Source organism: Protopterus annectens, chromosome 1.part1, assembly GCF_019279795.1.
Source record: "Protopterus annectens isolate FY-2018-M chromosome 1.part1, PAN1.0, whole genome shotgun sequence".
NCBI classification, from domain to species: Eukaryota; Metazoa; Chordata; order Ceratodontiformes; family Protopteridae; genus Protopterus; species Protopterus annectens.
In genome coordinates this window covers 543,308,670-543,326,741 of record NC_056726.1, presented here as the reverse complement: position 1 = coordinate 543,326,741, position 18,072 = coordinate 543,308,670, and the positions used below count along the sequence as shown (strand labels likewise).

The following is an 18,072-nucleotide window of genomic DNA, read 5'->3' as shown; positions in this document are numbered from 1 at the left end:
CCCATCATACCTTGCCTACAGTTAAGAGTTCCTTTGGTGGGCAGAGGCCTGCCACCAAAACAAGGGACAACCATTCACTCTACCCCCTGCTGCCCAAACCCAAACAGACGCATCAGACTATGCATAGGGGGCTCACCTGACAGGAAAGTGCATTCAGGGCAAATGGAACCAGAGCCAAACGCACCTGCATATTAATCAAAAAGAAATGTTAGCTGTACAGAATGCTCTGACAGCCTTCAAGGACCACATTCTTCCAGGACAATTAATGGTAAAGACGGGACAACACCACTGTTATGTGGTACATAAACAAGCAGGGGGGGGTACCCCACCTTACCCCCCTCTGCAGAGTAGCCATGGCTCAGTGGAACACAGCCTTGATGCTAAATCTCATGGACCCACATAAGTGAAAACTAGAACCAGACTTTCAACATGTTGATAAATGGGGGAGCCCAGATAGACCTGTTTGCCTTCCCCCAGAACTACCAATTGGACAAATTCTGCACAAGGACTCCCCACAAACAAGCTTGCAAAGTGGATGCTCTGTCGTTCAGCTGGAAAAATCTATCAGTTTATGCATTTCCTCCTCTGTCTCTCCTCTCCAAAGTACTACTAAAGATCAAACAGGACAAATCAAGGATGATACTGATTGCACCAGACTGGCCATGCCAACACTGGTACCCTCTCTTGCGCAGTGTCACTGCTGGCTCCATGGCACATGCCTCAGACCCCTACCCTGCTGTCACAGCAACAGAGCCAGATTCTGCACCCTCTGCTTCAAACCCTGAACCTGGCAGCCTGGCTAATTACCTGATCTCTCCGTTACCATCCCTCAGTAAACAAGTGTTGGATGTCATTTTGGAGGCAAGGAGGCCTAGTACTAGAAAATCTTATGCTGACAAATGGAAACTATTCTGTGCCTGGAACCAAACTCAAGGGATGGGCACAGCAGTGCCTAATTTACCTCAGATTCTTCCAATACTTAACTGAGATGCTTCACAAGGTCCTTTCTTTTTCCTCCATCAAAATTCATTCCTCAGCCATTTCAGCTCATTACATCACAGAACCACCCCTCTTCTCTCATCCACTGCTCAAGCAGTTCCTCAGAGGGGCCAAAACCCTCCAGGAGAGCCCCCTACTCCAGCCTGGGACCTTAACTTTGTATTGGAAAAACTCACTCTTCCTCCTTTCGAGCCAGCTGCAAGTGCAGAGTTTAAGTTTCTTTCTTGGAAAACAGCCTTCCTTTTAGCAATCACTTCACAAAAAGGGTATCTGAATTACAGGCCCGTATGGCTGTGGAGCCTTTCGTCCTCTTTCATGCGGACAGGGTGTCCCTCAGGACCAATCCCTTCTTCATGCCCAAGGTAGTATCCAATGTGGCTCAATCAGTCCATTCATTTGCCATCCTTTTCTAATCCACAGAACAAAGGGGAAAAGATACTGCACTCCTTAGATGTGCACAGACTTGGATTTTACTTGGACAGGAATAAACCTCAAAGGAACCCTGAACAACTGCTGGTGGCATTTGCTGCAGGGGCAGAGGGGAAGGCTATTTCAAAGCAAACCATTTCTAAGTGGATAGGCCATTGCATTAAATTCTGCTATAAGCACCATGCAAAACCAATCTATCAGGGGATTAGACTACATTCAACCAGGGCTGCATCTACCTTTACAGCCTTTCTCAGAGGTGTCCCTACCAGGGACATCCTAGAAGCTGCTACCTGGAGGTGTGTACATGCTTTCACCAGGCATTACCATTTGCCAATTTTCTCTAAATCCGGAGCTGGCTTTGCCACTGCAGTGTTGCAGGGCCTTGTAACTGGTCCTAATGCTATCTAAATTCCTCCTCCTATCCTTAGCTTTGGTAATCTACCCAAATGTGATGCCTGCAACAGTGAAACACGAAGAATATAGTACAGTTGTGTGCACTTGCCATAAATGTAGATGTTCAAGTGTATTCACTGTTGCAGTCCTGGTTACCCTCCCTCCCTCCACCCCCCTGACTTCTTTTGGCTATACCTCTATTCTCCTTTACTATGCTTAACAGCTTTTTGGTGTATTTGTTTTTTTGTTGGAGGTGTAACCTTGTGTGTATGTATATTATAAAAAAAAAATATATATATATATATATATATATATATATATATATATATATATATATATATATATATATATATATATATATGAAACCGTCGAAGTAACATTACATCGACTCTCGAACATCGAGACTACTACATCGAAAGCTGAAATCAGCGAAAACCGTCGAGTTAGAGAACATCGAGTTTACGGAACATGTATTACCATGACACATAAGTAGGCGTGTTTCCTTTCGAGTTTCGATATGTTGGAACTCGACTGTTTTCGTTTTCGCTGATTTCAGCTTTTGATGTAGTAGTCTCGATGTTCCGACAGGCGATGTAATGTTACTTCGACGGTTTCATAGGAAACCATATATATGTGTGTGTGTGTATATATATATATATATATATATATATATATATATATGTGTGTGTGTATATATAGATACACAGATATATATATATATATATATATATATATATATATATATATGTGTGTGTATATATGTAAATATGTAAAATGTTTAATTGCTTCCCATTAGGGGGGCACCTGACATCTGGTGCAAGAAAAACTGATGTAATGGCATCGGCTGCATGCTTTATACCCCTAACGTCATGGAAGATGAGACGGCAACCTACGCAGGACCCAAGACTTTGATAATCAGGCCGACTGAGGGCTTCTGCAAGCAGATAACACAAATGTGATGACTGCAACATTGAATACACATACATCTACATTTATGGTAAGTGTACACAACTGTACTTTTCGACTGTTAGGCTAAGATTATTTTGTTTATTTCAATGTGATATTGCTTTACTGCTTGCCTTCTTTCCATAAAATGTAGTATATATCTATCTTGTGTTGCATCAGTTTCTTTTAATTCTCTGTCCTGTATAGTATTTTTCAAATCAATGTCATTCCACTTTTTTCTTAACATGATTTGAGGTCACCTTAACGTCTGTCAAGGCCCTGTTCTGCTGTTTTTAATCATTCAGGTATTTAAGCTGACTTTAATTTTGTGTTTTAGGCAGTGTAGTTGAAAAGATCAGTGTCTGGGTCTCGGGCCATCCCCTTAGGGCTAATTTCCACATACGGTGAAAGATCATAGTTCTGGTTTGCCTGTGTTTTAACTCTATATGTATTCAAGCTCCTTATTGTTCCATATTTCCCTCTGTATGTAGTCTGTCCAGGATACCCTTCTCTTAAGTTTATACTCCAAAATCTACATTTTTCATAAACTGCCTAGAAATCTCCCCTCAGATATCCGTTTTAATCTGTCATCTGCTTACTTCACTTTTTCTTGACTAGATTCCAGTCCCTAGCTTTTGTTGAATCATGTTTCTGAGAAAATTATCAATTCCCACTTCATTAAGTGATGTGTACACTTACTATTCCGTTTCCCATTCAGTGCCGTCTGATCCTTACAGACCTCTTGCTCATCCTTCCATGTTCTTCTGTTCTTGGAGAGGTGCGGCCTTTTTGAAATCATTGTCATTACATTCCACTTTCTCATCCCTACTGCATCTACTTAATACCTTGTCTTAAGGCATCCTGCTCACATCAATTCAAATGCACCTCCTGTAGTCAGTAAAACTACATGTACATTAAACTGTTGTGCAATTTATTTATTTTTCTCTGAGGCAATTTATATTCCATGATAAGTCTCAAGGCAGTTGTTAAAGCCACAGGTTGAGTCCTATGCCTTTGATAAAACCTTTTTCTTTCAGTTTGTACAACCCCAAGTAGCTTGCTAATCCCCGTGTAACCATTTGTAGTAAGAGTGATAGGTTTAATAGCAGCACACAACTATTAACAAATCTCTAAACCAAACAAGCAAGAATTCACATTAAAACTACATACATGCTTGTTAAGAAAGGTGTAAAACATTTTCTTTTAAGTAGTATGAGTGATCACTGACAGATACTGCTCTACGGTGACACTAATCTACATCCTGTGTGATCTTCAAGGTTTTCATGTTCTCACTAAGTAGGTTGAAAGTCCTCCTTGTACTGAACTTCCCCCATTACTTTGCTATTAACTTTTGTTATGCTGCTAGTTTTTAACTGTTCCCTCCCTTTTATTTCCATATGTTCCTTGTGCTTTTGAATTAATCAGTGATTCAGCATTATAAATACGCAACATTTTCCATTCCCCATTACGTTTTTGCATACCACAGCCATAGTTTTGCCAGAGAATGCTTGTGCTATGTTAAACTCTTGGTTATGTCCCACATTACTTTGTAGGGTTACTTTACATAATCTTTAACTGTGCTATACCATCAGCCAATGAGAATGCTAACCTCTTCTTTTCAGGCTAAGGAACTCCCTTTCAGATTCTCACTTTCTATCACTAGCATGACAGCATTTATCAGGGTAGAATTGACAATAATACCACCCATATTGACTTTTATTGCCACCTAAACACCTTGCTACTCAGCCCATTTCAATTGCTAGTAATAATCCCACAATTTGTTTACTTGTCCAATAATCTGATTAAAAATAAAAATCTAGTGAGCACAAAACTGCAGACAGTTTAATGATGGTATATATGTCCCATGTATTGTCAGCCTTTTTGTCAAGTCTGTGCTGTAGGCGGTGTTAATGTCTTGTACCCCCATTTGTGTAGCTGTTGTCCTTCATCCATTCTCACTGAGCAAGGGGTTTGTTTTTCATAGATTCTCACTTCTTGTCGAGCATCTTTCTGAGTGGAGAGTTGTTTTGTTGGCCATTTTTCTGTACGCTGTCTGGCCTCACATTCTCTTGCTTTTGACAGTCTTCTGGACTTGGAGGTGTTTGTCAGGCTTGCAAATAAGAATTCTGCCCATTTTATATATCTACAGAATCTAAGCTCTTAATGTTAGTAGGAAAGATTACTTTTTAATACAGATGGATAAAAAAACTTAAATTTGAGGCCCACTCTTCTGCACAGTCTGATCAGATTTACATCAGAGTCTGGTGCCAGCCAAGTAATAATCAGCAAAAATCCTTTTATTGTTCAGTGCGTTACCTTTCCACAAGCAAGTCGGTAGTTTCTTTTAACGGGAAGTTTTGTAGCTTGATTATATGCCTTGGGAAACTGTGTTGCAATCTGGCAGGGAAAAAATGTTAGAGATGTAATGAGATCTGCATCTGAAATGTAATCCTGGTCAGATGTCAACTAAATAGCCAAGCCTATTGACTTTATATGCTGATGTCTGGTGATTTAGGTTCTGAAGAACTGAACTTAAGGTGATGGCAATTCAAATAATTTCAAGAATTGCATGGTGGGTATTAGCTGTAAGAGACCATTTATAATGAAGCCAGTTGTGTAGAATTTGTAGTTTTCTTACTTTCAGAAGTATGCATATTTGATGGACTATATATTCCAAATCTGCTGTGAAGATGATTCTGAGCCACTGCTATCTTTTGCTTTAATGGCAAGTAAGTCCTCTGTCAGTGAAGTACATCGGTAAGAACTTTAATTTGGTGGTTGCTTTACACCTTCATAGGATCGGAGCCGTACTCAGTACAGCACAATGTCTCGCATGGATGAGCCAGGTCATGTGATTGAAGAGAGTTATACTGTGGAAGAAGATCCTGATGGGGGCACCTCAGTTGTGTCTGTTGAAATGTCTGAAGATGGTACCACTCGGCGCACAGAAACTACAGTGAGTATTATGGCATTATCCACACAGTGAGTAGCAGAGAAATCCTTCTGTCATGAGGTGCATTTGGAATTAACTAAACTGGAGTAGCTTAGAGTTGGCTTTGACAGCACCGGTGGTTTTCTCTATCACATTAGTGGTATCAACAGGAAAGTAGAATGCCATATGTAGTTTACTCTAACATTCCTTTTTTGAGGTATAATTGCAAAACATGAAGTAATACTGTTTTACTGGGGCATTTTAGTGTGTAAATTTGAACACTAATAACATTAGCAGACCATAATAATTTAACTTGAAAAGGTGAAACTTCTTAATGGCGTAAAATAAAGGTAAATGCTACCATCCGTTAATTTGAATGTGGACTTTTCTAATGAAATGTAATGTTAAATGGTGCCATCAACCACTTTTATGTTGCATTTCCCAATGGATGCCTTATCTCCCCCACCAAAATCAAGTGCTGGGATGCAGTACCCTCTGCAGATTGCCTTTTCCACTCAAGGGAAGAGGGAGCATCCTGGTTACTAGGAAGTGGTCTTAATGCAGATGAAGCCTAGTGATAAACAGGGTTCCTAAATTTCCTAGGCACATAGTTGAGTGTTTGCTAATGTACACCAGCTTGAATTGTAGGCCTATGGGCGTTATCGGTTTGTTTGGTTACTACCAGGAGGTATGCACTACAGTACCTAGTTGTACACCCTTCCTGCTGCTGAGATACTTCACCTAACTTTCTTGCATCCAAAATGTTAGTCTAAAACTGAGTAACTGGCTGTGTAAATGGCCATTTCTGTTGCCAGTAGGTAGTGTAACATATTTTCATTGTAAATTGGTCCTAAATCTGATGTGCATATGAAGGATGTGCTTTTTACTGCATATGAAGGGTTTGTTTGCCGCCCATGGTCTTCAAACTTCCCTTCCAACTTAATCTGACTTATTTATTCGTGTGGTGACTCTTATGTACGTTATTCCTGTGGTGAGTCTTGAGGGGGAGTTGTAGTGTTAACTTGAGATGCCGTTCCAACCTTCTATTCAGTGCACATGTTTCCTATGGTTCAAAGGGTTGTAGCCTCTGGTGTTGTGCAAGCCTTCACTTGCACAGAAGCTGATTGGCATAATTGAGAAGAGTAGTCATCCTCCTCTTTGGATAGGCAACCAGTGTAAGCCACTCACTCCACCCTCCCTTGCCAGGTTCTTCTATTGCCTGAGCTTCTGTTCAAGCTCTAGTCATCTGTTATAGTGAGGACAAGCAAACTGGCTATCCCTGGTAAGCCCCATTAATGTTTAAATACCAAGTTTGCTGAGGTAATGCTTGAATATTTAGTACTGGGATTTCCATGTTTTTCAGAAGACTTTCTACTCCTGTATTTTTAGATTACCTCTCTGGATTTTGTGAGCATATAGCAAGTCTTGATAAAACCTCTTGTAAAACATTTTGAAACTAGTATAATATGTACTTGCATGCTAACTGTCCAAGGTACATTAGTGTATCTAGAGTATTTGAGTCACAGTTTGAAGTTCGCCACTTGGTATGATTGCTGCATCCTTTTTTCCTACTTGTTTTGCACTGCCCACTTTCTAACCAGCTTCACATTTGGTATAGCCTCAACTTTAGTTAAGGAGCTCAATGTGAACTTGACTGTTATACACCCTCACACACATTTGTCAGATCTGAGAGTAGAACACCTGCTTATCTAGTGATCTGTACTATAGTGTTACACAGATGTTCTTCGTGTTTCACTGTTGCAGTCATTACATTTGTGTAATACTGCTGGCAGGTTGCCCTCAGCCGGCCAGAATTCCAAAGTCTTGGGTCCTGCATTGGCTGCTGTCGCCCATTCCCTGATGTCAGGTTGTCAGGGGTATAAAATAAGCAGCCAATGCCATTTTTTTCTGTTTTGCTGCGCGGTGCCCGAAGCAGTTCGCAAGTGCCGGTCAGCAGACTCCTGAGATTTTCGTGTTTGAGTTTCAGATCCGAAGTCTTCAATAAAGCTAAGTACCCCGTTGGGGAAACTTTTTTCTTGCTCCAGACCAATGTCAGAAAAAGTTAACTATTTCTTGTGGAAGGCAAATACCTCGTAAGGATTTTCATTCTTACTGTATTCCTTGCCTAGGCCCTGATCACAACATTACTGGTTGTCGGTTTTATGCTAGATTTAACCAATGCACTGTTTAGCGTCAGTATGATTTTGCTTTAAACTTTTTTGGACATCGGTTTAATTACCCTGAAATGTCATCTGATAGCCATCCGACTACCAGAGTTTACAAAAAACGCAAAGAAAAGGATAATCGCCGGTTCTCAGTGAGGTGTTTTCGCAGCCCCTGATGCCCGCTACTTTAGAGTCACAGGCCGCTACCAACTCCCATGTGGAGTCGGCCATGCCACTTGGATACTCAAGGTATTGGAGCCTCAGACGCTAATCCCTCAGATGGGTCCGGAGCCACTGAGCAGGTACCAGCTTCTGAGGGTGTATTCAGACCTAAACATCTTTACATTAAAATGACTTCAGCTTCAAAGGCAAAGACTAAAGCACCTTCTAAAGCAAGGAAGCAAACTCAAGAGCCACGTGGACAGGCCTCTATGCCCAAAAAATAGATGCTCAAAATGGCCGAAGACTTGATTACCTTGATCAGGGGGGTTCCCATCCCCCTCCTGATAAGATGCCTAGGCAAGACACTGACTATGAATCCTCAGATCAGGTTTCTATTTCTTCTTATTCCTCCTCTGATCAGGAATATTCTTTTCCCCCCTATGATGTCTCTGATGCTGAAGAATCTATACCTTCAGCATCTCCTCCTGAGGGACTATTCCTTTGGGGAAACCTTGCATACCATGAGGGAGCATTTCCGCTGGGAGAGCCAGGATTTTTCAGAATCTAAAAAGAGACTCTGGGACTTTCTTTTACTACCTCAGCACAGGCCTCTAGCCATTCCACCTGTTAGACATTGTAGATGTATTTTCGGAGTCTAGTCTGACCCCTGACTCCTTACCCCCAGCTCTTGTTAAGCCTGACGGATATTACAGGGTTCCTGACTTGCGCAAATTTCTTTTTATAAACCCTGCTGCTGATCCAGGAACTATTTCACAGGGTCCCAAGGGGGTCAAGGCTTTCACTGCAAAAAAAACAACCCCCTCTGACAGATTCAAGGGCACTGGATAGATGGGGAAAAAAATGTTTACACATCTGCAACTTTGGCTGTAAAGGCCTTATACTGTGTATTTCAAATGCTTAAGTATCAGCAGCATGTCATGGGATTGCTTAAACAGAAAATGTTAAATTCTGAATGTGCAGAAAACAAGGAAATGCAAGATGTATTGTATGCAGCAGAACAAGTTGGAAAACCTACTTTACAATGTGGTTTTGATTCTTTGGAGGCCTCCTGCAGGGCTGCAGTTACGGGTTCTGTAATTAGGAGGCATGCTTGGTTAAAGGAACAAAATCTGCCTGATTATGTTAAAGTAAAATTACTAGATGCACCTTTACAGCATGATACTTTGTTTGGTGTTAAGGCAGAAGAGGTGTTAAAGAAAATGGAGGACAAAGCCAAATCTATGCAAACTGTCAAAGATTTTTTACAAATACAGCCACCTAGGTTTAGTAGACACTGGCCTACAAATTGGTCCTTTCCTGTGTCAGATGGACCTCAAAGGGGCAGATCCAGACACCCTAGGGGCAGATCCCAGGCGCAAGGTTCTTATAGGCCCAAGCAATGGGGGGCTTCTACCTCCAAAGCTGGCGAAGATAGATCACAAACATACAGAAAACAGTCAGTGACTTCCCCCTGCCAGTACCAAGCACCTATCTTCTGGCACCATCCTTAGGGGGAAAATTAGCACTTTTTGCTCAAAACTTGTGCATCATAACTCAGGACAAGTGGGTTTTAAACAGTGTCACAAGGCTACAAGTTCCATTTCCATACTCTGTCAAAGGCAAACGGCTGGCCAGATCTGCCACAAAATCAATGGGCAGAGGCACAAAAGTCTTATCCCTCATGGACATGGGGGCCATTCAGCAAGTACCAGAGCAAGAGCAGGGACAAGGATTTTACTCAACTGTTCTTGGTACCCAGAAAGGGCAAGGCCTGGAGGCCAATACTGGACCTATCTATTCTGAACACTTTCCTGGATATTCCGACATTCAAAATGTTGGCTTTGCAGCAGCTTCTGCCCATGCTGGGCAAGAATGCTTGGCTTGTGACTTTAGACCTAAAAGAGGCATACCTGCATGTCCCAGTCACAGTCATGCAGAAGATACCTAAGATTCAAGGCTGGTTCAATGCATTACCAATTCTCTGCACTACCCTTTGGCTTATCTACTGCGCCCAGGGTTTTTACAAAGTGCCTGGCACCAGTAATTGCATTCTGCAGACAGAGGAATACAAATATATCCTTACTTGGACGACTTTCTCAGTCAAGCAGAGAACAAGGACATACTATTTCATCATCTGGCATTTGTAAAAAGACTTCTAACATGCCTAGGGTACACAGTCAACAAAAAGAAATCAAAACTAGTACCCTCACAAGAGATAATATTCCTGGGTGCAAGCTTGAATACAACTGCCCAGATGGCTTATCTCACGCCAGACAAAGGCAACTGACTACCTATTTCAAAATGTTGGCAATAAATGCCCAGTTATCTGCAAGAAAAATTCTGCAGGCTTTGGGCTTCATGGCCTCCTGCATACTACTAATTCCATATGCAAGACTGCATATGAGGAAACTTCAATGGTACCTAAAAAGTGTTTGGAATCCACATTGCCACAGCCTGGAAACAGTCATTACTTTCATTTCCTGCCTGCAACAGGAGTTTCGATGGGCAAAGGCTTGTCGCCAGAACAAGGGACAGCCATTCACACTATCTCCAGCCAGGCAGACACTAACAACGGATGCATCAGACTATGCCTGGGGAGCCCACATGGCAGGAAGATGCATTCAGGGCACATGGTCCTCAAACCAAATGCAACTACATATCAATCAGAAAGAGATGTTAGCTGTTCAAAATGCACTGACATCCTTCAAGGACCAACTTCAACCGGGACAACCACTGATAAAGACAGACAACACCACGGTCATGTGGTATGTAAACAAGCAGGGGGACACACATTCTTACCCCCTTTGCAGACTAGCCATGACCTTGTGGGACACAGCTTTGACTTACCAAGTACATCTGCAGGCGCAATTCTTGCCAGGAAAGGAAAATACTCTGGCAGACGAACTAAGCAGAAACTTCATGGATCCCCATGAGTGGAAGCTGGATCCACAAGTCTTCAGCATGATAACAAGGAAATGGGGATGCCCGGACATGGATCTATTTGCCTCCCCTCTCAATTACCATCTAAAAAGATTCTGCACAAGGACTTATCACAGACCAGCTTGGAAAGTGGACGCCCTATCCTTCAGCTGGAAAAACCTGTCCGTATATGCCTTTCCTCCACTGCCTCTCCTCCCCAAGGTGCTCTTAAACGTTAGACAGGAGAAGCCAAAGATGATACTGATTGCCTCAGACTGGCCACGCCAGTACTGGTATCCAATACTAAGGAATTTCACTATACCCAGCTTGGACCTTACCTCTCAAATACCTTCACTACTGTCCCAGCAAAACAATCGGATAATGCACAGCCAACTCAGGACATTAAACTTGGCAGCATGGCGGATAATGTAGTCATACAAAAAACACCACTCAGCAAAGCTATGATGGATGTCATTCTGGAAGCCAAAAGGCCTAGTACTAGAAAATCTTATGCAGGAAAATGGAAGAGATTCTGTGCCTGGAACCAGGCACAAGGGACTGATACAGCAGTGCCAAATATTCCTCAGATTTTGCAATATTTAACTGAGATGCTGGACAAAGGCCTATCTTTTTCATCAATTAAAATTCACGTCTCTGCCATTTCGGCTCATTACAATACAGAGCCACCACTTTTTTCTCACCCTTTATTAAGGCAGTACCTCAGTGGAGCCAAAAATTTAACCCCCCAAGAAGACTACCAATACCTGCATGGGACCTCAACTATGTCTTGGAAAAGCTCACACTGCTTCCTTTTGAACCAGCTGCTACTGCTGTTATGAAGATGTTCTTCGTCTCGCATTGCTGCAATCATAACCTGTGGGGTAGTCCGCTGTCCTCGGTCGGCCCGAATGCCAAAGTGTTAGGCTGGCGTCGGTCATGGGCGCTCAGAACTGACGTCAGTACGCAGTAGTACTTAAGCGCATGACCGACGCCATATCCTCAGTCTTTCTTGTTGCATGGTCCGAAGCAGAAGCAGCGTTTGCAAGTGCCGTTCGGCATCCTGAAATTTTCGTTTTTCGAGTTTCAGACCGAAGACCAAGTTGGGCTAAGTACCCCGTTGGGGAATATTTTTGTCTTTTCTTGCCTCAGTTAATCCGGATGTCAGAAAAAGTTAATAATTGTATTTCTTGTGGGAAACAGATACCTCATAGGGACTATCACTCTCTCTGTATTCCTTGCTTGGGGCCTCGGGTGTCGCTTTTGCGCTAGATTTAATAAGCGCACCATTAAACGCAGATTAGATTGTGCTAGGCTTGTTTTCGGTAAGCGGTGTAACTACAACATGCCGTCTGATCCGACGCCCGCTACCGCAAAGAAGCGAAAAGATAAATAGTTAGTCTAAACAGGATGAGTCATCCGTTGTGGACGCCGGTTCTATGGAAACTACGGTTGAATCTGTGGATCCAGCCGAGGCTTCGGCTGAATCACAGGGGGAACCTTTAATTTTACAGGAATTGGCCTCTCAGGAGTTAGGCCAGGCCGAGGGGGCTTCTCAAGTTTCTGTAGTTCCATCCTTACAAAAGGTTATTAGGCCTTCTACTTCTGTTACTAAGGGCCCTGCTAAAGCTAGACCTGGTCTTTCTGGCACAGGCATCATCCCTAGTTCTTCGGGCTCTGTGCCTAAAAAACATATGTTGAAAATGGCAGAGGATTTGATTACTTTAATCAGGGGTTCTATGCCCCCTCCAGACAAGAGGCCTAGGGTGGAGACAGATGTGGAGGGATTGGAGCATTCCTCAGATTACTCTGAGTCTTCAGCTGAGGACATTCAGGATTTTCCTCCCTATTCTGATTCGGATGCAGAGGATTCCTGTCCGTCCTGCTTCTCCTCCAGAGGATTTTTCCTTTTCTGAAACCCTGCACTCCATGAGGGAGCATTTCAAGTGGGAAGGTCAGGATTTTTCAGATTCTCGTAAGAGGCTTAGGGAATTTTTATTTTTGCCACAACATAGACCTTTGGCTATTCCCCGTTTTAGATGTTGTTCAGGATGTTTTTTCTGAAGCTTCCCTTAATCCTGATTCTTTACCCCCTGCCCCTGTCAAGCCGGACAGGTATTAGAGAGTTCCAGAGGCTCATAAATATTTGTATGAGAGTCCTAGAGCTGACCCGGAAACTATTAGTCAAGGACCTAAGGGTGTCAGGGCTTCTGTAGTTAAGAATCCAGTACCTCTGGATAAAGATTCTAGGGCTTTGGATAGGTGGGGTAAAAAAGTGTATACCTCCTCCACGCTAGCTATGAGGGCTTTAAATTGCCAGTTTCATATGCTGAAGTATCAGAACTTTCTGTTAAGTCAGTTGAAATCTAAGGTAGATGCTTTAGCTGAGGGTATAGAGTGTAAGGAATTGCAGGACTTAGTTCATGCCTCAGATCAGGTTGGTAAGCATTCCTTGCAGTGTGGCTTTGATGCTCTTCAGGCTGCTTCCAGGGTGGCTGCCACTGGTTCAGTTATTCGTAGGCATGCCTGGCTTAAGGATCAAAATTTGTCAGAGCATGTTAAAGCTCGAATTTTGGATGCTCCTCTTCAATCTGAAGTTCTTTTTGGTTCTCCTGTGGAGTCAGTTTTGAAAAAATGGAAGACAAAGCTAAGTCCATGCAGACGGTTAAGGAATTTTACAAGTGCAGCCCCTAAGTTTAGCAGAAATTGGCCTGCAAAGGATGGTCTTACCCTTCTTCCGATTTTCAGTCTAAGGGCAGGTCTAGACGTGGTAGGGGCAGAGCTCATGCTCAGGGTTCTTTCAGACCTAGGACTTGGAGTTCTCCTGCACAATCTTCTGGTGAAGGCAGGGGTCAGCCTTTTCGTAAACAGACCCAATGACCTGTATCTCCAGCTGCCAGATTCTTCCTGTCTGGCAGCTCCTCTAGGAGGAAAGTTGGCACTTTTCAAACAAAATTGGCTTTTGGTCACCCAGGACAAATGGGTGTTGGACATTATAAATCAAGGCTACAAGTTTTATTTTCACTCCTTGCCTCCTTTCAAAGGCATGCCAGATATACCTCCTCAGCAAAGGCTGGAGGCTCACAAACAGATTTCTTTACTTTTACAAATGGGGGCTATCCAGGTGGTACCTCTGTCAGAAGTAGGCCTAGGGTTTTATTCTCGCCTATTCCTTGTGCCAAAGAAAGGAAACACTTGGAGGCCAATTCTGGATTTGTCCATTCTCAATACATACCTAGACATTCCAAAGTTCAAGATGTTAACTTTACAGCAACTTCTGCTTCTGCTAGGCAAAGATCACTGGATGGTAACTCTGGATCTCAGAGGCTTATCTTCACATTCCTATCAGGCCCAGCTGCAGGAGATTCCTGCGTTTTCGGGCTGGTACTTTTCATTATCAGTTCTCTGCATTGCCCTTTGGCTTATCTACTGCGCCCAGGGTGTTCACAAAGGTCCTGGCTCCTGTGATAGCCTTCTTAAGACTGAGAGGAATACAAATTTATCCTTATCTGGACGATTGCCTGATTCTTGCTCAAGACAAAGTCAAGTTACTTCAACATCTACAGTATGTAATGGCAGTTTTAAGGTGCCTAGGGTATTCTGTGACGAAACAAAGTCCAGTCTAGTACCCTCTCAGGACATGTGCTTTCTGGGTGTGAGACTGAATACAGCCTCTCAGATGGCCTTTTGACCCCGGACAAACAAAGAAATCTTCACCTATACTTCCAGCAATTATCCCTAATGTCCAGGCTGACTGCAAGGACAGTCCTTCAAGCCTTGGGGTTCATGGCATCTTGCATTCTGGTACTTCCCAATGCCAAACTGCATATGAGGAAGCTACAATGGTATCTCAAAAGTGTATGGACTCAACACTGCCACGATTTGGACACTGTCATTCAGATAATACCTTGCATCCAGAAGGAATTCTTGTGGTGGGCTCAGGAATGTCACCTAAACAAGGGACTCTCTGTGACCCGACCAGAGGCGAGTCAGATCTTAACGACGGATGCCTCAGACCTGGCTTGGGGAGCACACTTCAATGGGAAATGGATTCAAAACACGTGGCCTCCCAGACTACAGCATTTGCATATCAACATGAAGGAGATGTTAGCAGTCCAATTTGCCCTGATGGCCTTCAAGGATCTACTTCAACCAGGACAGGTGTTGATTCGAACAGACAACACAACAGTCATGTGGTACATCAACAAGCAGGGGGGAACCCATTCTTACCCTCTTTGCAGACAGGCTATGATTTTGTGGGAGACTGCTCTGAGTTTGCACATCACTCTTCAAGCACGGTTTCTGCCAGGAGCACAGAACTCCTTAGCAGATGTTTTGAGCAGATAAATTGTGGATCCCCACGAGTGGAATTTGGATCCTCATGTATTCCAACAGTTGACAGTGGCTTGGGGAACTCCAGACATAGATCTGTTCGCTTCTCCATTAAATTTCCAGCTGCCAAAATTTTGCACAATGTTTCACCCAAAAGCTTGGAAAGTGGATGCTCTATCTTTCAGTTGGAACAACCTTCACATCTATGCTTTCCCTCCTCTGCCTCTCCTTCCCAAGGTACTCTTGAAAGTCAGACAGGACAAGCCTTGCATGATTCTAATAGCACCAGATTGGCCATGTCAGCACTGGTATCCTCTGCTGAGGAGTTTAGTACAGGAGCCTCCTTGGCCTTTGCCACCAATTCCACACCTTTTGTCCCAGGCAAGCAATCATTTTCTCAATGTCAGGGTACAGTCCCTGCATCTCGCAGCCTGGCATATTCTGTTTTAGATCCTGGGGGGTCGCAGCTTCCTCAACAAGTTTTGAATGTCATTTTGGAAGCCAGGCGACCTAGTACTAGAAAAGTTTATGCTGATAAATGGAGGAGATTTTTTCTTTGGAGCACAGCAAAGAGCTTTGATGTTTCAGTGCCTAATTTGAGTTTTACACTACAGTACCTTACTGAATTATTAGACAAGGGTTTGTCTTTCTCCTCCGTGAAAGTTCATGCTGCAGCCATTTCTGCTCACTATGATTGTGACCCTCCATTATTTTCTCACCCTTTGTTTAAACAATTTCTTAGAGGGGCAAAGAACATAAGATCCCCACGTGAGCTCCTACTCCTTCCTGGGATCTCAATTTTGTGTTGGAAAAGCGTCCTTCACCACCTTTTGAACCGGCTGCGTCGACTGAGTTGAAGTTCTTGTCCTGGAAGACTCCCCTTTTGTTGGCCATTACGCCTGCTAGGAGGGTATCTGAATTACAGGCTCTCATGGCAGTTGAACCCTTCCTGATATTTCATAAGGATAGGGTGTCCTTGCGTACTAACCCTACTTTTATGCCTAAAGTTATTTCTAATGTGGCCTTAAACCAGTCTATTCATTTGCCTACTTTTTATGCTGATCCCCAAAATAAAGGGGAAAAAGTCTTGCATTCTTTGGATATTCACAGGCAATTACGCTATTATTTGAGCAGAACTAAAGAATTCAGGCAGACTCAACAGTTATTTATTTCTTTTGCTTTGGGTTCACAGGGGAAGGCTGTACAAACTATTTCTAAGTGGATTGGCCATTGTATTGCTTTTTGTTATTCTCATCATGGAAAGAATGTTCCTGCTGGGATCAGACCTCATTCCACTAGGGCTACCGCCACATCTACTGCCTTTTAAGGGGTAGCTACTAAGGATATTTTGGAGGCAGCTACTTGGAGTTCAGTGCACACTTTTACTAAACATTACCATCTCCCTCTTTATTCTAAGTCTAGGGCTGGGTTTGCCACTGCAGTTTTACAGGGCATGTTGGCAGCTCCTAATGCTTTTTAGTTTGCCAGCCTCCCTTTACCTTTGCTTTGGGATTCTACCCACAGGTTATGACTGCAGCAATGTGAGATGAAGAACATAGTACAGTTTTGTACCTACCATAAATGTAGATGTTCGAGGATCCACATTGCTGCAGTCCAATTTTCCCTCCCTCCTTCCCCTCTATAGTTTGGGGTTGCTGTGTTTCTGTTGGGGTTCTTATTAGGTTATCTAGGTTGGTTGTTGGGTATTTCTATTTTGGCTATGGCCTTTCCTTTTAGGCCTTCTGACATCTGGGGCAAGAAAGACTGAGGATATGGCGTCGGTCATGCGCTTAAGTACTACTGCGTACTGACGTCAGTTCTGAGCGCCCATGACCGACGCCAGCCTAACACTTTGGTATTCGGGCTGACCGAGGACAGCGGACTACCCCACAGGTTATGACTGTAGCAATGTGGATCCTCGAACATCTACATTTATGGTAGGTACAAAACTGCACTTTTTTATCTTGGAAAACAGCTCTGCTCCTAGCAATTACTTCTGCAAGACGAGTTTCAGAGCTACGGGTGCTCATGGCTGTGGAACCTTTCATCGTTTTTCATCCAGACAAGGTCTCCCTGAGGACAAACCCAACATTTATGTCTATAGTAGTGTCCAGTGTGGCTGTTAACCAAGCCATCCATCTGCCAACCTTTTACCCAAATCTGCAGAACAAAGGGGAGAGAATTCTGCATTCTTTGGACATACACAGCTGAGATTCTACTGGGACAAAACCAAAGCTTTCAGGAAGACAGAACAATTACTAGTGGCATATGCTGCAGGATCGCAAGGAAAGCTTATCTCAAAGCAGACTGTTTCTAAGTGGTTAGGCCACTGCATTTGTTTCTGCTACTTACACCATGGCAAACCAGTGCCTAAGGGCATTAGGCCTCATTCCACCAGAGCTGCAGCTACCTCAGCAGTCTTTCTCAGTGGAGTACCAACCAGAGACATTTTAGAGGCGGCTACTTGAAGTTCAGTGCACACCTTCACAAAGCATTATCTGCCACACTACTCTAAATCCAGGGCAGGCTTTGCCACTGCAGTCCTGCAGGGCCTCATAGCCGCTCTTACTGCTGTCTAGTTCCAGCCTCTCAACCATAGCTTTGGGACTCTACCCAAATGTAATGACTGGGACAGTGAAACACGAAGAACATAGTACAGTTGTGTACACTTACCATAAATGTAGATGTTAGAGTGTATTCACTGTTGCAGTCCAGGTTTATCCACCTGCCTTCCCCCTTTTTTCTTTTGGATCTTATCTTTCCTTCTCTGATTTATACTACCTATGTGGTGTATTTGCT

At 43.2% G+C, this 18,072-nt stretch overlaps 1 protein-coding gene across 1 annotated transcript in view; it reads left to right on the top strand.

Moving 5' to 3' along the window:
- CTNND1 (catenin delta 1) overlaps positions 1–18,072 on the top strand; it is a gene marked incomplete in the record, with an annotated part of 1,335,518 nt that overhangs the window by 773,201 nt on the left and 544,245 nt on the right. The window contains 1 exon segment of the mRNA XM_044076626.1: positions 5,564–5,722. Within this exon segment, the coding sequence (XP_043932561.1) occupies positions 5,564–5,722 (159 nt within the window).